At 40.8% G+C, this 23,489-nt stretch overlaps 2 protein-coding genes across 6 annotated transcripts in view; one reads left to right on the top strand and one right to left on the bottom strand.

The window, feature by feature from the left end:
- zcchc7 (zinc finger, CCHC domain containing 7) overlaps positions 1-5,554 on the bottom strand; it is a 54,751-nt gene extending 49,197 nt beyond the window's left edge. Inside the window, exons 1-3 of the mRNA XM_039798154.1 lie at positions 5,428-5,554; positions 2,213-2,834; positions 777-984 (exon numbers count right to left, since the gene is read on the bottom strand). Of these exons, the coding sequence (XP_039654088.1) occupies positions 777-984; positions 2,213-2,737 (733 nt within the window). The 5' untranslated portion in view covers positions 2,738-2,834; positions 5,428-5,554. The remainder of the gene's footprint in view (positions 1-776; positions 985-2,212; positions 2,835-5,427) is intronic.
- A 10,150-nt stretch (positions 5,555-15,704) lies between these two features.
- Positions 15,705-23,489, top strand: part of pax5 (paired box 5) — an 83,043-nt gene continuing 75,258 nt past the window's right edge. The window contains exons 1-2 of one of the 5 annotated variants that reach the window (XM_039802024.1): positions 16,025-16,133; positions 20,983-21,058. Coding sequence is in view for 4 of the 5 variants with exons in the window: in XM_039802020.1 (XP_039657954.1) it covers positions 16,088-16,133 (46 nt within the window). In the remaining variant the exon portion in view is untranslated. Of the gene's footprint in view, positions 16,134-20,982; positions 21,059-22,915; positions 23,070-23,489 lie in introns of those variants that run through there. The other 4 variants (XM_039802020.1, XM_039802012.1, XM_039802022.1 and 1 more) reach the window with 4 other exon arrangements.

Below are 23,489 nucleotides of genomic sequence, written 5' to 3'. Positions count from 1 at the left end.
TTAGCCCAGTTGTGTGTAGAGGAGGCAGTGAGCATTCTTGCAGAAACATCAACCCAGGAAAATTCAAATGAGGAAGAAACAGTGAGAGAGACACAGAGAGAGGGAGAGAGAAACAGCACAATAGTGAGAAAATAGGATAAAAGAATGAGATTGGGGAGAGTTAGGTAGGAGGGAGAAGGGGGGCTGGAGAGGTTGCTGAGGCTGCAGGTTGAGATAATGTGTAGATCTGAAGAGATTTGCAGGGAACATTTTTATTCATTTTTTGATTACTCCCATCTCTCCCGACCTCCCCTCCCGCATTGTTGTCTCTCCGTTTGTTTGTTTTTGGCATTAGCGTTATGACTGTTGGTATGCGCGTGTATGTACACATGCATGCTGTTTAGAACTGGAATATTTTATACAAACAAATATTCACACTCACACAAGCCTTCGCGCACATATAAATAAACAATGCACACAAACATACTTAAAGATGCATCAGAGAAGCAAGCAACTGGGCAGACAGCGCCAGGAATGCTAAGAGCTTACAAATTTGTAAACATGCAGACAGAGATGCTGCATATGTACAAACATGCACGTAAACAGGGTTCACAGTGTAGCCCACCGCTGTGCCCTCTCCTTATCAATGTGCTGCAGGTAGGCTAAGTGTTCTGAATGAGCTGGACGGAACCAAATGACTCACTGCTTCCATTCTCCACACATTCAAATACACAAAAACATAATCACAAAAGTCTACACAATGTACAACAGCCCCCCACACACACACACACAATCACCTGTGTTGCTGTCAGACCCTCCCTCTAGGTTGAGTGAGATGGAATGGTCTCCATCCTGCTTCCCTGGACCCAGGATCATCCAGTTCTCCAGACCATCAGAATCGGAAGAATCTGACGACTCAGACTTTGAATCCGACTCTTCTGAATCTGACTCGGAGCTGCTGGAGTCCACAGTCACTGGCACACGGAGACTCCTTTTCTGGGTTCCCTAGATGACCAAACGACAACAACCATATTGTGGATTTCCATATAAAGCATCTTTACCTCCCATCCCATATGACGTGAAAGCAAATATTTGCTGTCAAGAACAAACAGCAGTACAGTCAAGCTTTAGATTTATCCAGATGTTGTGTACATGGGGCTGTCATAACAGTAATACTTTATCTGAAGAGTTTGGAGGTTGGTGTCTTCTTTTTAGCCTTTCCAATACCGACAGCACAAGAGCAAACGTGTAGGGAATGGGTTAACCTGTGTGTTTATCCACTCTAAAATATGCTGTAATTGTTAGGATTTCTGGCTAACTAGCCAACTACAGTAGTGACCTTACCCAGTGTTACTTCTGTGGCCAAGAAGCATACCAGACTACATTAGTTTGTGGGGACTTCATTTGAAAAGCCCCTTTCATCAGTAGCACATCCCCTATGTAGTATTTATGGATATGCAGAAGTTTACACTTAAGCAACCCCAGCAACGTTACCCAAGATAGTGTTATGTTTGCCAAACACTTTGGTTATGCCTCATCCTCCACCCACACTGCTCTTGCAATAAAGTTGTTCTTTATGCTACAAGTGTTGCTGGAGTTGTGACTTATGTATTGCTTAAAGCTAAAATATACTGTTTGAAACTACAAACAAGTAGTCCAAGTAAGCTAAGAAGCCAAACAGGGTTATGTTAGGATGGAATAATCTGATTTTATATTATTTCTTATCATATTTATAATACAAGGACTAACTGCCAGTCCAGTGCAATTACAAGAACAATGTTGTTGCTTTATTCCCTACATGAATCCTTAACTGGTGAGGATTCAGACTGTTTGCCTGGGAAATGTAGCTTTAGTCTCAGTCTTTTAGCACAATATCATGGATGAAGCCGTGAAGTACATATTTAAGACACCTGGAGACGGCATTTTCAACCAGCCCATGGAGCTAATGTTAGCTTCATCCGCTAAAATCAGACAGTGAAAGTCGTTGTTAAAGACATCAAAATCAACAGCTGGTTGCTAGAAATGAGGACTGCTTTTGTCTACTACTGTCTAAAATCAGGGACAGCTTAAAAAATTGTGCGTGGTACATCTGCCACTGTTATTAATGTAAACTCCATATGTGCCGTAAATAGATGGAAGGCTTGAGAAGAGTAACAACAGTAACTAAGGTGGGTGGGGCTTAGCGGACAATCATTATCTACACAAGCACAACATCTCACTCTTTGCTCTCTACCTGTTGGGCCGGGGTAGAAGTCTGCCGCTGGTTTAAGCCTCGGCCCTTTAATGCGCAGACCCCTTTATCATCATCAGTAGTGTCATCATCAGAGATGGAGATGACATCAGGGCTGGAGTCAATCACAATGACCTCCTCAAAAAACGATGACGACGACCTCAGACCTTTAGGGTCACTTTTTCCCTTCTTCTGTTTATCAGGTTTCTCTCCCTTCTTGTTCTTCAGGTGCTGCAGTAACTCGCTCAAATCAGGTGACGGAGGCCTACTTTCTCCAGTCTGTTCCTGCTCTCCGTCAACATCTACAGTCTTCTCAGGCACCTCGAGCTGCTGGCTGTTCTGGCCCTCCGCCTTCTCTCCTCCTCTATCCTCCTCCTCCTCTAACACCCCGGCATTAGAAGAGTAGTGGAGCTGGCTGTAGAGGTGGAACTCCAGCTCGCTGTTGGCCTCTGACCCCTCAGAGTCCCCTTCATCCTCTTGATAGAGATCATCCTCCAACTCCTTCCGATCCTGGTACGTACAGTACATCACCCCAAAACACACTCAATCCACACACACATGCACACACCTTACTAACACTCACACCTGGGGAGATGGTGATGGTGAGCTCAGAGGCTGAAGCGGACTGCAGAGATAAAAACACACAAAACCAATATGAGTTATTACTGGTATCACAACTCATCACAATTGCAAACCGCGTAACACATACAAATAATAATATATGTGCAATAACTCATAATATTGTCATGTTGTATTAAAATTACACTTAGCGGAACAAACAACTTTTTTCGAATATTACTTCAATTTACTTGCAATACTTAATATTATTGTCATGGCAACCTCTCCCCTAAGCATAAAACATGCAAGGCTGCAACTAATGATTATTGTTCATTGTCATTCAAATAGCAGTATTGTCTAATGTTATCAAATTTCTATAAGCCACTCTTTTGTTGTGTTTACCATTGATCTGTCACATCTGGCTGATGCCCAATCCACCAATACCAATTCAGGATATCCAATTGGTACATTATTAAGTGGATTGCTTATTAATTATGTCCTCTCTAAACTATCCACCTTAATGCAAATATGGTTACGTCAACTACAACCCAATCTACAGCACTGAGGAATAAGGAAACACAGGCCAGTGTCAATCACAGGAAGGGGACAGACTTAGGTCTTGTTCTGAAATCCATTGGGGCTTATTAACAAAGCTGAGAGAGAGAGATGGGATCAGCTGCCTGCAATCAGATGTGTTTTTTTACTATTTTATCAGAGTGTTGGTGCTAAGAAACAGTTTGGATGTAGTTTTATCACATGTTAGGTGTCAACAACAAACACTTTAACAAGACATAATCTGGGGCCCACTTTGAACGATTGTGTTTTAAACTGTGAAATTATCTTCTTACTACACTCTGTAAAACACTCATCATGTTGCTAATTTTCCCAATCTCTGTCTCTCTAACTCTCTTTCTCACACTCTCACACACACACACACACACACACACACACACACACACACACACACACACACACACAGGACAGAAAAGGGGCACCGGCCCATTGCTCTGTCCAGCCCTGCGTGTCTGTGCCATGATGGCTGGAGATGATTGGCTCCCAGACCGCACACACCGCAGAAATGCCACGCTACACGGTCACAAGCTGGCCGCCGGGGATTAAGGGACAGAAAGTAGAGTCTTACCCGTCGGTGAGAGAGAGAGCGACAGTTTTTAAGTTTTAGCAGTGCACAGAGACCTGAAACCGACAAATGACTGAATGTGTTGGTGGAATGTTAAGCCCCAGCCCAGTCATCTGTATGGGTATACTGTATATGGACTGTATTTGATTGGCATCATCAATCCCAGTAGGAAAAGCTCAGGTCTAAATCATAAAATGAATGATGGTTGAATTCAGTTTAGCTGCCTCTGTTTCAGGGTCCTGGTATTGTGCATGTTGGCTCACTGTCACGGCTTACTGACACAATAAGTCAGAACCACCGTTAATATTATTAGTAACACCTGTGCTTTTCCTACTAATGGTACAGTCACATTAGCCTTCCATTCAATGCAATTACCTCACACTCTACTCACAAAAATACATAATGCCACAATTCCAATAAGGGTAATGAAAATGAATTGATCAGAGTGATCACAAACAATCTGTGACTGCATTGTCACAGTCTGTAGTCTGATAACGTAATGTATGTTGTACTAATGACTTTTACATTTCCAAACATCGAACAAAAATCTATTGGCCACCGAGCCCATCCACACGTACGTGTGTGTGTGTGTGTGTGTGTGTGTGTGTGTGTGTGTGTGTGTGTGTGTGTGTGTGTGTGTGTGTGTGAGCGTTAAATACAATTCGGAGGTACTTTACTTATGTATTTCCATTGTATGCCTCTTTCTACTTCAATTCCACTATATTTCAGAGGAAGCATTTGTACTTTTTACTTCAATGCAGTTATTTCACAGCTATAGTTGTTATGTAGATTGAGATTTTACATAGAAAACATATGATCATCTTATAAATGTATATGTATATGCATGAGTACTTTTACTTTTAAAAGTGCATACTGTTGTCAGTACTTATAATTCAAGACTTATTTTAGTAGGGGTAACGGGGGAAACAGATTGATGAATTCACTGATTTGAAGGTGTTTGTTGCCATGGTGTCTGGTTGTTCAGGGAAACACACACGAAGTGTAGAGTGGCCGGATGAGGTCCTGAGCACAAAGCTCACAACTAATACACTACAATGACAAGCAAAAAAAGGCCGAAATAACCTTTTTTATAAGTAAGTAGTTAGCTATGCACTCTAACTGAAGTCTTCCTTGTGGTAGCCCCTGCTAGCTAAATGCTAACGAGCTAGCAGGTGGACTGAGGCAGAAGTCAGCGCTGTAGGAAGCTACTGTTGTTGACTAACGACTAACGTTTAAATGGCCACTACAACACAGAGGCCACGGAACACTGCGGCTCATAAGCATTGACATATATGCTCATAAGTGGCTGCTTCTCGTTACTTCCACATGTCGACAGTTAGCATGTGTCCCTCCTGTCTCTCCACGTGTTTATAAGCAGCAGAGCAGCCGGTCGGATGTAAACAAGGAAGCACTTCAGTCACAAACACGCATGAAAGAAAACGTGTACATGGAAATAAAGTCTCCCTACTCAACGCCATCGCTGTAAAGGTTTCATATGTAATGCCATTAAGCATGAGCTCACCTTTATCCAACAAAATGGAGAGGTTACAGTCACTGGAGCTGCTCGCCTGCCTGCTTCCAGCCAGAGGGAGACAGACAAAAAACTTCCGGGTTTGTCAGAAGAAAATCGGTTGGCCGACCGTAACGTTTCACTCCGTCCTGCTGTGATAGTGACTATGACCGATTGTAGCAACCACGAAGCGTCAATAATGCATGTAAATATTGATTGGATATTGTTAGATTACAGTAGAAATAGCTGGGCTGGAGTTTTTTGAAATCCAAGCACCAAAGCTTGATCCCCTAAAATCCACAAACCTCATCCCAGCACAGATCATTTTGACCAGACCAAAACGCCAGTTTTGTTGTGCCAATTGCTTTTACTCACTTCTGTGACACTGGCAGAAAAGAAAAATACTCCCATTTAGATGACCGTACCTTTTACATTAATCAAACGTTGTTGTTGTTGTTTTTTTCTCACAAAACACATGCGTGTGACAGCTGGCTCTGGGATGTTACTTGTATGAAAAGGGAATTTGATCGGCTACTATCGTCATGATTAATGTGTTGTTAGCTTTCGTAAAGGTCCCATGGCATGACAATTTCACTTTATGAGGTTTTTTAACATTAATATGCATTCCCCCAGCCTGCCTATGGTCCCCCAGTGGCTAGAAATGGCGATAGGTGTAAACCGAGCCCTGGGTTTCCTGCTCTGCCTTTGAGATAATGAAAGCTCAGATGGGCCGATCTGGAATCTTTCTCCTTATGAGGTCATAAAGCGCAAGGTTACCTCCCCTTTCTCTGCTTTGCCAGCCCAGAGAATTTGGCCCACCCATGAGAGAGAGACATCATGGCTTTCAAACGAGCAAAGTGGCAGTTGGTCAAGGCCACACCCCCACCCTCCACCTTGCCCCCCCCCAGAAGCAGTGGGGACACTTTCATGTTGCAGGTAGCAACCTAAGGAAAACAGGAGGTGCAGGAAGAAGATAACTAGCTAGCTAGTCTACTCAGAACATATTCGGTTCAGTTTCTGTTTGACAAACAAAGTTAGCAGACAGTTAGCAATGGACTCCACATGACAAAATTCACAACTTGGATTCATATTTTGGATTCTTTTGATGGATGGACACTGACAGACTAGTGGAATATAAATAAGCTCGGAATGGACCTAGATATTCAGTTTTATGACCAGCTCACATGTCATTGCCATGTTTTCTAGCCTCTTTTGTCTATTATCTAGTAAATCTGAATGAATCATGCTTTGGTGCTCGTGAGTTTCGTAAAATGAACTGAACAATTGAATTGTGGAGAAACTAACCAATCTAACAATATGTAGCATGTCCATATTTACAAAACTTACTGAACATTTGTATTTCCATGCTTAAACAACACCAAACTGTAGAAATGAGTCACCGGCGACCCGTTGGCTAGGGACCAAAGGATATGGAGGTCATAATGCCTCATGGCATTATCAAGTCATTAGAGGTGGTCAAGGATAGTTAGGATTACTTTTTTTCTTTTAATCTCTAGCCTCACCTGTTATAAATCAGCATATACAACTATTGGTATAGGTCTAACAAAACAAAAAGAATTCCTGATAGAGCTGAACTTTAAAATAACAGATCTGGTGTGTCCTGGTGGCCAAGGGGTTGGGGATGCTGCATGTGGTCATGACAGCCCTAGTTCAAGTCCAGCTGGTGTTTTCTTGACACATTTCCCTTCAGCTCTTTATACTGCCATCATCTAATAAAATGCCCAAAACACTTGCGAAAACAAGGTATCGAAATAACAGTGCTGGTTGAACTCTACTGCAAAATACTATCATGTTATGTTTGCGCTTATTATATGCGCTCAGAGAATAACCTGAGACTACATTATTTTGAAACTTGTACTGTGATTATAAAATGTCATTATTCAAGTTGATGTGTAATTGTAAATCGGGCTGCTTTACTTTAAAGACATCATATCTCTTTTTGCAGACAAAAGACCCAGCTGGGACCTACACTATTTTTCACTATAAACTATTGTCAGTCTGATGGATGTTGGCCGTATTCACCTTCCTCAAAAAGGCACAAATATTAGCTATGAAATGTCAGAGTATGTGTATGTGCATACTGGTTGTGTGCATGCATGTATGAGTGACTAGTATGGACCTTCAGGCCTGTGCTATTATTACATGTTGATGGGAATGTAAATCTATATGTAAATGTAATTCAACAGACTGGCTATCACCATCAGTCATATTTATAACACGTAAAATACAGCAAAATTATAATAATACTCTCACGAAGACTGTGTAACATTAACATCCATCTTTTCTTCCCTTCCATATCACAAGAATGAACTCTGTTTATCCACTATAGGCATCGCCATCATAATAATAGTGAGTGAATGGCGTTATGATAGGGAATCAGAGGGTGAATGCCATCTGTTTCCAGAGGTTTCTCCATGCGTGTCAACACAGGAAAGGCCATCACAGAGTTGGATTGTTTCCTTTCAAAGGTTAGGCTGCACCTCATGTCTCAACACTATCACCTCTCTTAGCGCATACATCTGACACACAAACACACACACACACACACACACACACACACACACACACACACACACACACACTTAATATACTGCATCTGTTTTGTTTTTTGGGAAGTGCATGGGGGCCCTCTGCCTCCTCTGCTCCACATATCTCTCTAAATTGGATGCAGGTTCGGGATGCCTCACTGCCTCAGTGAAATTGTGATGTGGCTGCCTGATTTTGGGTTCCATGCATTTGATGGTATTTACTATTATTATTTTAAAAAAGGTAGAGGAGACCGGCTGAATGGAGGCATCTGGTTCAGCGGTTCATCTCTGAGCGTCCAGACCACTGGCGTGTTGAAGATGGATGGAGTGTCCTGGACGGGGATTTAAAGTCCGCCGATTTCCAATCACACATTCCAGAGGGAGGGTTCTGCCTGATGAATGATCTTTATTGAGGAGAAGGAGTTAAAAGAAGCATGTCATTGCTCTCATTTGACGGTGTTTGTATGTACCATGGTGGCTCCTACTTTCATTTAGCGCCAGACGCTGCAGCCAACACTTTCGATGGAGTGGTTTATCAAAACAGGATTCTCGTCAGCTGCTCTGGTGTATTGGCAATATTCTGCAACTGATGGTCATTTGTGTACAAATGTATTTCTCAGAAGACAAGAATGCACCAAATGTGTCCTCAACACTCCACTATTGCTTGGATTTAGGCTTGTCCGTTTGACGAAACACACATGACAGGATTTTACAGAAACTTTACTAAAATGCAGAACAACACATTGTTTGCTTTGGTAAATCTTGACATAGGAGCATCGTGAGCAATGACAAAACAAGTTTTTCTTAGTACAGTTGAAACAATTAGTCGATTTATCTATTATCATTAATCGGCCACTATTTCAATTGGTTTAACTGGTTTCATCTTCTCAAATGTGAATATTTTCTTTTCTATGACAGGAATCTAAATATTTTGGGCTTACGGATTGTTGGTGAGACCGAACAAAACATGTTTTATTTGCTGACACTCTATAGATCAAACAACCAATAATCGCGAAAATAGTCAGTTGATTTATCTAAAATAAAAAAAAATAGTTGCAGCCCTAGAAATAATTTGTAAGCTGACTGGAAGGCACGTCTAGCATCTGCTCAGATGCAGACTCCAACTGTAATTGGTTGCATTAGCTTGTTTCAGTTCTGTAACACGAGTTCTGTTGAAAAAAGAAAAATCTGCTTCCTCTTCTGCTGTTGGTGCAGGCTTCCTTGTTACTGTATCTATGTAAATACAACCAGCCAGCCTGTATCAAAGCAGCCAGGCAGGAGGAATTCCCTCTAAAAAAAAAAAAGCCTCGCCCTGGATCAGCGCTTCTGAACAAAAATGGCTCCCATGCATCACCCATATGGGGCCCTCTGAGCTGGAGTCATTCACATAAACCGGATGTACAGCATTTGTAAACCTAAAGCCCCGCAAATAGTGTTTTTCTTTCACTGCAGCACACAGACTCTGTTGAATCACTGACGTGGAAGTTAGATTTTTTTTCAATCACATTGGTGTTATATTTTCATTAATTCACAGATATTACAGCATCAAATAGCTTTGCAGGATAAGAAACTGCATGGTGTGTTAGAGAGATTCAGTTGATTCTGGAGTTAATATGCTAAGTAGAGCATGTACTAATCAGTGGCAAAGCTCATGCAGGAAGAAACAAATGACAAAACACAGCCGGAGGGGAATGAGGACTTGTCACAGGGGCGTAGCCTAAAATTCTGTGCCATGTAACAGAATATTTCTTCTTTTCTTTTTCTTCAAATATAGATTTTTTTTTATATAGAGCCCTTTTCAGACATGCCATAGGTAACATTGCTTGGCCCCTAGAATTGACACCATCTTTTACACCACTAGTTTTGATGCTGACTTAACATAGAAGAATGGGAAAGCATATTCACATGCTGCTGTTTTTTAATTTATTTTTTACAATGTTAGATAGTATAATGTACATAGCTGACAGAAAATTACATTACAAATGCACAGTTAGTGTCTTAGACCAATGGTTCCCAGCCTGGGGGTCAGAACCCCAGAAAGGGTCCCAAGAAATATCTGAGGGGTCACTAGTTAATGTGACTTACTGGATATTTGCAACTACATCTTTGGATGAAATCCATTAAGAAACAGTTTTTGGATGAATTAATCAGATATGTCTAATCCAAAAACACCTGACAAATCAAAGTACTTCATCACATTGATGCAAAAATAATATAAAAATCCAATTTTATCATTATGTATTAAATAGTCCCATCTATTGATTTGCAAAACTGCCCACAATGGCTTGACAGTTGGAATGTTTATATTGTCAGATGGTATTTATCATCATATCGCCCAACCCTAGGCTACTTCAAATTAAGCACTTTGAGAGGAAAAATCACTCTTTGCTTGAACTGCTTTCAACTTGTGTCGACATTAAGGCAGTGTCCACCTGTGATGAGGGGCCACAGGTGCCTCATTTTAAGGGATCACATCCAAAACAGTTGGAAACCATTGTTTTAGAGCCCTAGGAAACCAGGATACCCCAGGGTTAATGTACTTTGGGGTCCATTTGTATTTGGTTAGTAGATTTTAGACTTGCTTAAAATCTCCTGTTGTTGGCTGACAGAGTGCACACACACACACACACACACACACACACACACACACACACACACACACACACACACACACACACACACACACACACACACACACACACACACACACACCCAAGATTCCAAGAAACACTTGTGAACCTCTGTGATCAACAGTCTGTCAGTGCTTTCAGCAGGAAAAGACTAGAACAAGAACAAGCCTGACAACACCTTTTCAGACCGGACCAAGTGACTTGTGTCTATGGGGATTACATTTGTTAACAGAAGCTCTATGCACTCACACACACACACACACACACACACACACACACACACACACACACACACACACACACACACACACTCAAAGAGTCCCACATACACACTGCACATCGCCACACGTTGCCACAACACCTCTTTCTCAGCTGTGAGTATAAAACACATTGACAGGAGCCTTGTCCTCTCTTGTCGAATCGTCACGCTGAAATGTTTACCTTTACATACAAATGGCCTGGTGTCATGTTGTGTCACATAATGTTTCATGGACAAATAATGTGTCCCATTTCTCAATCCGCCCTGCAGCCCTTAAGCCCCCTTCTAGCCTCTATAGTCACAGCAACACCCAGGCACTATGGCTGCAAAAAAGGAACCTAGTGTCACCACAGTGAAGTGCCACTCTGAATTAAATCCCAGGGATATAGAGGTAAGCTCAATCAGCACTGCGGCTCTGTGTTTCGGGGAAAGCGATCGCAAACACATGAGCACCAGAGACAAGTTGTTATCAAAGTGTTTTAATGGATGTCTGAGACAAAGTGTGAGACAAAGTTGGATAAAAAGTAGTATTATAACATCCCCTTAGGATTATTGTTTAAGCCTAGCATGGATTGCTACAAGTATAAGAGGGAGGAATATTGAAACATTGAGTTGGACCTTCTGGATATGAAGTAAAGGTTTATTCATGTAGTATGTTTCAAAACAAAATGTACAAAGTGCTTCATGAAAAAGCATTTATAACACAGTATATGAAGCAGACATGATAGCAGCAAACACAAGAACCACAAAAAAGAATAAGCAAAACCGAAATAATAAAGAGCTAAAATTGGGGAAAGTGGGAATATTGATGAGTCTTGGGAGATTAAAAAATAAAATAAAATAAGGTATAAGGTATAATGGCAGAGGGGCAACGGTGCTACTGTGAATCATAACAGATATAATAAATAAATATACATTCTATGTTCCAAAACCATGTTTTTTTGGTTAAGGTGCTACCAAATATATAACTATGCTGTGGCTTTGAAGTAAAATCTTATACTTAACATTTGCTAAGAAATAAGAATAGACAAATAGACAACCATTAATCAGTTGTTTAAATAGGTTCATGAGCAGTGGTGAAGTACAGATTACTTACTATACTTAAGCAGGCTACAATTTTGAGGTACTTTTACTTAAAGTATTAAAATGTCTGCTCCGCTACAATTTAAAAGTAAATATTGAACTTTTTAGGCTATATTTATCTGACAGCTAACCCCTTTGCTTATTAAAAAGGGGTTGCATACAAAACATATGATGAGTTTATAAAAAACGATTAGATTAAACCCAACAGTATTAGGTATAATAGTATATGTCCACTTCGGAGCAACATCACATGATGCTTATGTTAATGCAGCAGTAATAATCCAATAACATATTGTATATAATAACACATATATAACACAACATAATGAAAGGGGCCGTTCTACATAGGCTGTAAGTGCATTTATTTCTAATAAAGTTCTGATTAAACTTAATGTAGGGTTTTGAGGGCAGGACTTTTACTTGTAATGGAAATATTTTTACATTGTGCTACTGCTACTTTTGCTTAAGTAAAGTTTACGACTATTTCTTCCATGACTGTTTATGAACTTCAAAAAAAAAAAAAAAAACAGACCGGTCATGCAGATGTATTTCTTCATTAACACACGGAAATCATTGTTTCTCTTCAACACAATGAACTCAGGTCTTTCAGTTCAGTCTAAATGTAAACAGTGTGATGAAAGCCAAAAAGCACCAGAGAGACCCTGAGCCTCTCCTCCTGTGTTTACGTGTTTACTTATTGTTCTAATCGTCCCTTTAGTTCTTCTTTCTCGCCCTTTAATGCGATTTTTTCCGGTTCCGCTCGGTCAGAGCGCGGGTCACCGATCCAACTACTCCCCCCTCATATTAATTACATTAATTAGCACGGGGGTGAAAAACAAACAAGTGACGATTAATATCTAAACTATGGCGAATTCTTTTAGGAGGTCCTGTATAGGCAAACCAAATGTGGAGCGACCCCTCCCTGAGGCTGAAGAAGACAAATAAAAGGAGGTTAGAAAAAAACTATTTAAGGTATAAAATAATAAAAACGGATATAAGTAGATATTAGAATTATGTCAGGACATAGGGGTTAAGTATTTGATACAGTCCAAATAATATTCGGCCTTTTATCTCTCAATATGGGCAAGTAATGTTTAAATTGATGTTTTCTTGAATACATTTAAAATATAAATGTGAAATGATGAATGATATTGTGTCGTTTTCAAATAACAATAACGACGATAATATTACACTGTCCATGAGAAATAATATGTTTTTTTTATTAAAAGCATGGCTGTTATATTTCTAGATTTCATGTTGTTTATTTATTTTTTATTTTTTAAGACTGTGTCCAGTATTCACATTTACACCACTTAATTATGGTAAAGCGCAATCAAAATATGCTTTATTAATCCTATTTCCCTCAAATTGTGTCAGTCTGAAATATTCATTTATTAATGTCGTCTTCCTCTTCCTGTCCCCCATTAAGCTTGGCAAAAATAACTAAAATTAAAACTTGCAGAATGTAGAATAGCTCAATAGCAGATAATTGTACAGCTCGCATGTTGAGGAAATGCACTGAATAATCCGCTGCCATGGCCATGCATACAGATTCAACTTTTGGGCCTGTAAAAATGATAAGGATGAGGCAGGTCTGCCGAGGATTTACGATATTTCCCCCTGTAGGAAAGAGAGCAAAGAATTAGCTCTATATAACTCTAAGGTCTGTACACGTATAACTCTGAAAACAGCACTATATCAATACATCTCAGCAATCTTATAAGTGGCAACAAGCTAGTAGGCTATGACTGTTTATTTTGATTTTAGAACGTAGATTTTAAAGGACTCACGACATTAACGTTTCTATTTGACATTTTACCCACTTCACAGCATTACTGTTATATAAGTTTGACTTTTAAATTCCCTACATCGTCACCTACTGTAACTTGAAGCACACATTCTTTTCCTGACAACAACGCGCAATGGATTTATCTGTGGCTGTTTATCCGCATGAAGGTCAAAGTTGGACCTCCTTTTATTGTTTCCCGCCATCACATGCAAACATTAGTATTTCTGTTTTGATGTTGTGGGCGCGAGCCGGAGGTCAGGGTCGTAGTGTTGCAGCGCGAGGCGACAAGCAGAGCAAAATGGGTCGCTGTCTCGCGCTTTGTTCCGCACTCAATTGTCTCGGGGCTGCGCGTGAACCCTGAGACCCGCAGCTGTCTGGAGGACAGAAACGAAACGGAAGAAAGGATAGGTTTATACCGAGTCAAGAGACACAACAACTGTTAAAAAACAATTCAGTTTTACATCTTAATGTCCCTCTCTCCCAGTTTTTGGCGAGGCCTGGTAGGATTCTGTAGTGATATCGTTCATGTTTTTCCTTCTTGGTGTTTCAGTGACAGGGAGATGACAGATTGAGGTGAAGGACAGTGCCTTCATCTCCACACCCATTCTCTCCGTTTTCCATCTGCAGGACTTTTGATTTATTTTGTCTCGTCATTTTCACATATTTTCACCAAGTGTTAACATCTTGTGGCGGTAAATCTGTTGCATCACAACAGAAAAACAAATCTATTTTTTGGTGTATTAAGGCTATGTGACAAAAACACCTCTCACTTCCAGCTCGAGCCCATGGGTTAGTTGAACTGTAAGTGGACGCAGTCATGCTTAACTATTAGAATTTCACCCCGAACTTCCGCTATACTATAAGCTTTGTGTAAAACTGGGATGTGCAAATATTCACATAATAGCACTCAAGTTTCTTTGTCACCTTTCTTTAGGGAAAAGTTTTTTTTTTTTTTTTTTAAATGTATTTTATTTTTATGCATGTGTGTGAGCGTGTGCATTTGGTAAACGAAGGTGTGAAGAGGGACATGAAAGAGGGGCTTAATCTGTCTTGTTCAGGCTAATGATAAAACCCACACATGTGCAGGCAGTCTATACCTAAGTGGAGTAAAACCCTTTCAGTTGGTCTAAACTGACTGTAAAATTCTGTCTTCAGATATTTGCTTTTATAAAACGGAAGAGCCAAAGAGAGCACACATGTTCAGGAAATCTTGAATGCCATTGTTCTCTATGAGAACCAAACAAAACGGTGAGTATCAGTATGAGTGGAAATTTTCAGTTGGCAAATTCATATTTAAATGAAATGTTATGCGTTCACAGGTGTGTGTGTGTGTGTGTGTGTGTGTGTGTATGTGTGTGTGTGTGTGTGTGTGTGTGTGTGTGCGAACAATCGGAGCTGAGTACCGTTTTGTAAGACACACTTTGCACACAGCACATGCAGGGGGAGAAGACTGCACTATCCAACAGCAGAGCGGTGAAGTTGAAAGTGTAGCTCTGTGTGTTGCACTGGCTCCAGTCTTTCAGTCCGTGCGTAATGCGTAAAGAGCACCGTGCGTAACAGGTGCATACTGACAGAGGAGGAGAGAAGTTTGGAGGAACTCTCATAAACGCTCTTTTGGAAGTTGCTGAAAAGTTACTGGATATAAATACACCTAAGAAACAACTTTCTCTTGTTCTTTAGCTAATCAAATCAGAAGAGACCCTGCACGGGCATTACGCACACCATTTAATGTTAGCTGCCTACATAGTTATCTTGTGTCCCAGAGGAAATGAATCTAACATAAAAGAGGGGGAGAGGAAGAGTAAGAGAAAGACAGAGAGAGGGAGAGTGGAGCGGGGGCGGGAAAGTTTAGTAAAGTGGAACTTGGTAACAGATGCGAGTGAGGGGGGCGCGGCCCTGCAGGGAAGGTTGGAGGTTGTATGTTGTGTGTATGTATGCTTGGCCGTGCGGGTGCGCGTGTATCAGTACGTGCACGTGAACGTGTTTGTGTGTGTGCAAGCTTGTGCCGGAAAAGGACAGGACATGGGCGCACATTGAGAGAGCGGCTCTTTTACTCGGCGTGATCATTTCACGCTTCCCCCGAAGCCTTTTTTCCACCTAAAGCGTTTAGTTGCAGCTGACTGAGCACTTGCAGGGAATGCAATAGGGAGCGGAAGGGTCGAATTATTTCAACCTACAACTCGCCCCAAAAGTACTGTAGGGGAAAAAAAGAGAGGGAGTGAAGAAAACAGTGCCAGAGAGCGAGGGAGAGGGGGGTAAGAGAGAGGGAGAGAGAAAGGGAGAGGGGGACACTGGAAAAAAGTTTTTGTTCTTTTCCTTTTTTTCCTCCTTTCATCGCCTCCCCCTGTTCTAACCGTGCAACATGGACCAGGGTCCCAAGAGTCCTGCACTGCGGCTGGGGAGAGCAGGTAGGGTCGTACTGGCTCTCTCGAGCTTCATTTCACTTCTATGAAGAGTTGAACTTATCTTTTTAACAAGTGATTTCATGTTTTGTTTGTTTTTTTGCTAAACTTTTAAGTAAGTTAGTTAAGTTGTGGAAGTTTGTTGTTGAAATGTAAATTATTAGAAATGCTTCTTTTTGAAACTTTTGTATGGTGTCCTGAGTTATTAGAAGTAGCCTATGGTAAAGTGTTCTGAGTCCTTTATGGCGAAAAATAGAAAAAGCTGGAACCTTAACTCTTTTTAAAGTAGCCTATAGTTGCCTAATCAAAATGATCTGACGTTGGTGACTGTATGACTTTTGTAGGCCAGTGATGCAAGTTGAGAAAGATTAGCTACTGTTACTGGGAAAACCTTTTGCTGTCTTTAAAACAGTTCCAACGAAAATTGTGTCTGGAGACTTTTGCAGTTTAGGATTTATATTATATTTGGTAGTTTAAAATATGGTTTTTGATGTCATAATTTAATCATTTTTTGTTGTTTTTTACTCAAACTTTTTGTCACTGAACTTGTCGGTTTGTGTTGGCGTGTTGGCACCTGAGAGGAGCATTGATACCTTCATTGATCCTTATAATAAAAAACACATAGGCCATAAAATGTAGGTCAATCATCTTTTTTTATTATTTATATAAATGTATGATATGAGGACTGTGACCATTTAAGATGAAACGGATTGAAAGCTCGTTCTTGTTCGTGTTTTTGTGGACCAAAAGTTGAAGTTGCATTCCGGTTCAGTCAATAATAACTCTCTAAAGGAGTCTGGCTCTTTCCTGCGTGTCTCCATTACTTACTACATTCAACAGGTTCATCTCGTATAGACCTATTCATAAAACAGCGGGGTCTGCTACAGCAATGGATCAGGCCATCGACCTTGTTATGGCACCCAATGGTTATCACATCATTTCATATTGCTGGCCGCTGTGTCTGCATTGATAAAACGTCGTTTGTCATTAAGAAACGGTGGGCAGGTGATACTTTCTGAAAGGGCAATGTGCTCACTGCTTCGTGAAAAGCCTTTCCTCAACAAAAAAAACTAAAATCTGCTTTAGTGATGCTCCTTGTTGCTTGTTACAATATTGTAATGCATAAATAGTAGATGGTTATGTAGTTTACGTACATGTGCAGACTGCATTTTGTGATTGTTTTTTTTTATTTTATTTTTCACAATAAGAAAGTAGGCCTACATTCCGGTTTAGACACGTTTTCTCATAATATAAATAAATTAGCTCGTGTCCGGCCTTCTATGGAAATTTGTCATCAAATAATGCCTATGGTCTGTAAGACAAATAATGCCCCCTTTGCAGTCTTTTGTGGAGTGGGCCTTACCCCTGGTAAACGCTGAAAGCAATGGGATTTGTTGCAATTGGATAATAACCTTTTAACCACTGAGGAAATCAGAGTTTAGAGGAGGCCCTCCCCTGTTGGTGTGTAAAGTCTATAGGGCTCAGGCCAGGCCTATACCTACAGCCTCTCCATTTCCTCTCACTTTAAGAAACGTGCTCGGGATACAAAGGAGACTCTGTGAGAATGAACGTGGATTTAATGAGACTCCCCTCTCTTCCCGCCCTGTAGGTTGGCCGTGCGTAAAAGTGCGTAGGCCGTCTCTTTCCAATAAGCGGGGCCGCCATTTCAGTCCCTGTCTGACGACCAAATTTGGGTTCAATTCACAACGTTAAAACTGCGATCGTTTCACAACGTGCGCCTGTCACTGGTGCGAGTGACGTGTAATCCTGGAGAAAATACTTTCCCTCGAAACATAATTGAGAATGCAGTTTATTATATGAACGAACATTTTAAGTGGGCCAGTGGCTGAAGTTAAATTAATATTTTACTTAGGCCTATGAGAAAAAAATAGACGTATAGGTATATATATATTTATGATTTTAATATGTCTTATATAATATATATATATATATATATATATATATATATATATACATATCCATTACAACAATAAAACCCCACACAACATTGGATTCCCTATAGTCAGATTCTCACTGAGAGACACCATTTAGGTTCCAGCTTTGGTACACATATAGGCCAGTGTCACCTTCAGCCAACCCTTTTTATATATACGTCCCTGCAGCTAATGACCAAACTGTATAAACCCTGACCTCCTGGCTATTAAGGCTTCATACATTATATCTTTTTTCATATACAATATTTGATTCTCCACCTTAAAGTCGTTGCCAAAACAGGTACTAAACTGACATTGCACAGTCAAAGTACAGGCCAAATAAGCTTTGTTATGTTGCGGAAACCAAGAAAAGCTGTGATAGAGAGAGATGGAAGACTGAGGAGAGCATGATAGGAGGGAGGGGAGAAAGAGAGAGAGAGAGAGAGATGACCTCACATGGCATAGCCTACTTTCGTTTTGACCTCAAGTGCCCCAATCAAAACACAGGAGAAGGTCTGATATTATGGGCAGCAGAGCCTTGTACTCCACCTGTCAGCTGACAGACTGGTCTTAACTTGCATTATCATCGAGCCAAATGATTACAAATAGGTCCATTTGATCAGGCCTGTGGGTGAGTGGGAGAAGCAGTGAGTGTGATTTACCTTCTCGGTACGCAGTCGAGTTCCACCTCAGAAAGTCCAACACGGTTCACTCTCCAGTCCATATATTTTATTTATTAATGATGACTTGTATATTTTATAAGCAAATGAAAACTTAAGAAGAGATACGGGAGCTTTCTCATTATGTTTACAGTCAGCGGGCGTGTAATAAACGAGCTGGTGGAGTTAACATGCGCTATTAATTTTTCATTGCTTTTTCGTTTTGAGGCTCGGGCGCAAAAAGCAAAACAGCCGAAGCTTTCATGGTGGATGGAGGGACGGGAAGGAAAGGAAAGGAAAGAAAGAGGGAGGGAACACTTAAACAACAACATTGCCTCCAATTTGCCTCCAAATGATTATCACAACTCAACCACATTCTTACTATTGCTTAAAAAAGTATACACCCCCACCCCCGTCTCCTCCCCATCCTCCCATTTCCAACACCGGAGAGGTAATGAAATATGGTAATGATTTTGGACCCCCGGATTAAAGTCGTCCTACCCTGATGGAAGTTTTCTCTAAATTTCCAACCCTAAAGCAACAACAATTTGTATACATGATTGATTGTGTTTGGATGTTTTAATTGCTTATGTATTTAATTTGCAAATCGAAGAGACATGGGCAACAGTTTTCTTCTGTGGGGAGAAAAACCGCTCGTGTCTACATCGCAGTAAATAAAAACAGACTTATTGCAGAGGGGGAAGGAGCACAATGAAACGATAGAAATTAAAATACTCAAAATATGATATCGTTATGCTTTTGTGTCCCTGTCTGGAGACCTCTAGAGCCCAATATTCTGTCAATGCAACAACAAAAACAAGATTAGTCATTTACCTGGAAAAGGAAAGAAATACAGAAACATAGGAATTGTAAATGTAAGAAGCTGTATTTTATAACATGCATTTATAAAAAAACAAGTTGGCCAACAGATTTCCCACTTGGGGGGGGGGGGGGGTTGGGGGGGGGGGGGGTGGTGGTGTTTGTTTTTTGTTTTTTTTTTTTTTTTTTTTTTTTTTTTTTTGTGGGGGAAACGGGGGGGGGGGGGTTTTTTGTTTTTTTTTTTTTTTATTTTTATATTTTTTTTTTTTTTTTTTTTTTTTTTTTTTTTTTTTTTTTTTTTTTTTTTTTAAAAAAAAAAAAAAAATATTTTTTGTTTGGTTGTGGGGGGCCCCAAGACGGAAAAGGGGGGGGGGGGTTTTTTTTTTTGTTTGTTTTTTTTTTTTTTTTTTTTTTTTACGGGGGGTGTTTTTTAAAGCAGGGACGATTTATGAAACCATATTTAGGGTTGAACATCTGGGTGAGAGAAATAAAGTGGTTTATTTAAATGCTCACAATGAAACCAAAAACACAGTGATTCCATATTATGTATTAATATGCTTCCATGTATGCTTTACATTTTGGACCAGTTTAGGGCCCCATTCGACTGCTTTGAAGACTCTTTAAGTTCAAGTGTATTGATTGTAAAGTTCCTGTATTGTGTTCGCGCGTGTATATCTGTGCATGCGCCCGTGCGTAAGGGCCATGTACGGGCACATAGCTCAAGGTGATACGCCCCCTTGTGGTTCTTCCTGTATACAGCCCCACTAAAGAAGCCTCCGAGAGAGAGCAAGCCATAGAGAAAACCCTCCCACTTAGTCTACCTGACATGATTTTAAACAGAAACCAATGACTTAAAGAAAGAATAAATGTGTCTGAGTGTGTGAGCGCACTCCAGTTTACTAGTCCTGGAGGGGGGGTAGTTATGAAAAAAGGCTAGAAACCACCATTCAAAGCAAGGAATCTACAAATAAAAAATCTGAAATGATCAATAATATCATAAATTGACCTTTTCAGTATCAGATGCATTGCCTCGAAGTACATCAAGCATGTCAGTCTTTAGAGGATACACCTGAAAACTATAAGAATAAGGGAAATAAGGGACTTGTTCGTTTTTTTCATTAGTGAGTCGCTTTACCTAATGATCAGCTTCCTAACTAGTATTGCATTGTCTTTATTGATATTGTTGTATTTCTCTCCAGTGTAGCTCTAAATATGTCTAATCTAAGGTTCATGCGTGCAATAAACACCGAGGAACTGAAATGATTAAATGTCTAGAAACAGGGAAATAACACTTTTTAATTTGGCTCATGCTTTAGGCTATTTGTGTGTTTAATATTACAGGGGAGAGGCTTAGATATGCCTTCTCAAATCAGGTGGGACGAACATGTAATGAATCTCTTTTTTTTTTTTTTTTTTTTCTTTCTCTCTCTCTCTCTCTCTCAGTTTGGAGTGTAAATGCGGAGCTCGCCAATTGCATTTCATTAAAAAACGACATCCGTTTGGATCCGCAATCAATTAGGTAATGAGTGGGAATGCATGTTTCATATGTTATTTCTCAATTCTCCCCAAGCTAAAAATTTATAACATTGTGTTGAAGGAAGGAAATTATGCAGGAGCGATTGTTTTCATAGCACTTGACAGCTCTTCCTCCTGTATGCCTACAAAGACGGTTAATGGAACAGAAAGCTGAAGGGTTTTGAGTGAAATCTGAACTTTCATGTGCTTCCCTGAAATACTGGGGGCCTTTAAAAAAAACGGCTTTTCTGCTATTCTTCCCCCCCTTGTTTTCCCCTATATCCTTACAATAGGCCTATAAACAATTACAGTTTGAGTTTCGGAGCATTCCCTCATTTATAAAGCCTTGCTGCAACTAAGCCTCATTTTTAGTAATACTCAATTAATTAACCATTTAATATTGACATGAATAAATTGAGCGCAAATGGGTATAAAGGCATGACGTTTTTTACTTCGTTAATTGAAATTAAACATATGATCATTTACTCCCCGAGCCTTGCGTCGCTTCACTGAGCCTCGCCATTGGTGGACGGACAATACATGCGGGTCGTCATTGGCCCACGGGATTCGCAGCAGCCAATCAGTGCGCTCCCCCGCCCGATTCCACCTGGGGTTGGCGGTGACGTACGGCAACGCTCGCGCCGTGATTGGCTGGATCCGCTATGAGTGACGGGCAGCTGGCCGGCGCGTGTAGGTTAGGTTTCCAGGGGGTTGGGAGCGCGGGCGCTGTCCGCACGAGAGCAGGTCCTGAAACGCGGCGTGCGCCACCGTGGACGCTGGGCGCAGGCAGCTTCTCTCTGTGTAGTTAAAGAAGCCTGTTTACGTAGATATTTACACCACAATCTTTGGGGTCTTCTGGCGTGAGCGCGGAGAAAACTACCCTTTGAATTTGGACAGGACTGTTTTCTTTTCCCAAGCGAAAAAATGCGTTTCCAAACTCACACATAAACCGGGAGTCCAACAGCTACGTTTGTGCTGCGAGTCCTGGTCAACACAGAGGGGAGAAGAGATAGTAGAGTGACCAAGAGCTGCCTTTCGTTCATACTTAGAAGATCACAACTCCTACGTCAGCCTCATCAGCTTTTACTCAAACCAGAGAGTTTTTTTTTTCCTGCTGCGTTATTTTCTGTATTTTCTTTCTTTTCCTTGGCACGGTGGATATGAGACTTCAAGATGTGAGCACTCATCCGCTCTCGCTCGCTTTATTGACTGGAGATTACCAAGTGCGAAAGCAATTGACGAGGACGATTTCTGACAAGAAGAACATGTGCAACAAATAACCTGGAAGAAATATAACCGTGGATCTGTAAAGAACCTATTTTGTTTAAACTGGGTTTTATTTTTATTTTATTTTATTTTTTTAAATATTTTAATAGACTGAAAGGAGAAAGTTGAGCCCCCCCACCCCCATCGGCTAAGTCGCAGTTCAGAGGTCACGGCCAGCGGACCGAAACAGGGGAGAGAGGGAGGGAGGCTAGTTTGTTCGCTCTCCCTATTTTTGTGTGCAAAAGTTTGAATCTGTTTTCCTTGGACTGAGGCGACTCTGTGTAGACGAGCAGCTGAGGGAATGAGCACTGCTGCTGTCGTTTCCCTCCTCTGGTCTTGGAGACGCCAGAACAGACCCGGAGTGGTGTCCCGTCTCCATGAGGAGGGAGCCCGGCTCTGATTCATATTTTTGACGCCATTTTTCCCCTCCCTTCCACCTTAAAATCTTTCTATATTTTGTATATCTTTTTTTGTTAGTTCGAGTCAAAGTACAACCTGTATCACATTGCCAACCCAATCCATTCTTTCTTTTTTTTATTAATTAAGAAAAACAACCCTCTCTTTGAAGGGAACTAGTAGGCCTACCCCATTCCAATAATTGGAGGTCACGGTGTGTCAGTAAAGTGGCCGACTGAAGCGGAGTGTCCGGTGGCATTTTTAAGACCCCTCATACCGTACCGGGGCCCTGCAGCCCTCCACGTTAATGATGGAGATTCACTGTAAGCACGATCCGTTTGCAGCAATGCACAGTAAGTTTACACGTTTATAATTCCCTTCATCTGCATGATCCCATCTGCCCTGAACTGAAACAACCCCCAACACCTCCAGCTCTGTGTGAATATGCGGTAATAACAGCGGAGTAGAAGCCTTTCCAGCTGCACCATACACTGCAAAAAAACATCCTTGATTTGAGTCCTACGTCTTTCCTCAATGAAAGGACTTCCAAAAGTCTTCGACAAAGCACACGCATTTCGCTAATGGAAAGCTGTTTGCAAATAACGTTTTTATATTTAATTGATCTGCATTTATTCAAGATATTTATTTTTATCTAGAAACAGACCCGGTGAAACTTTGGAAATTAGTTGTGCACGTGAAATACATCTTCCTATATTAGCTCACATTGTTATATTATATATTTAGTTGGTTGCTCCACGTAATTACTTCTTAAG

This window comes from Perca fluviatilis, chromosome 1 (genome assembly GCF_010015445.1).
Source record: "Perca fluviatilis chromosome 1, GENO_Pfluv_1.0, whole genome shotgun sequence".
Taxonomy (NCBI): domain Eukaryota; kingdom Metazoa; phylum Chordata; class Actinopteri; order Perciformes; family Percidae; genus Perca; species Perca fluviatilis.
The sequence above is the reverse complement of the archived record's forward strand: the minus strand, read 5'-3'. Positions and strand labels throughout refer to the sequence as shown.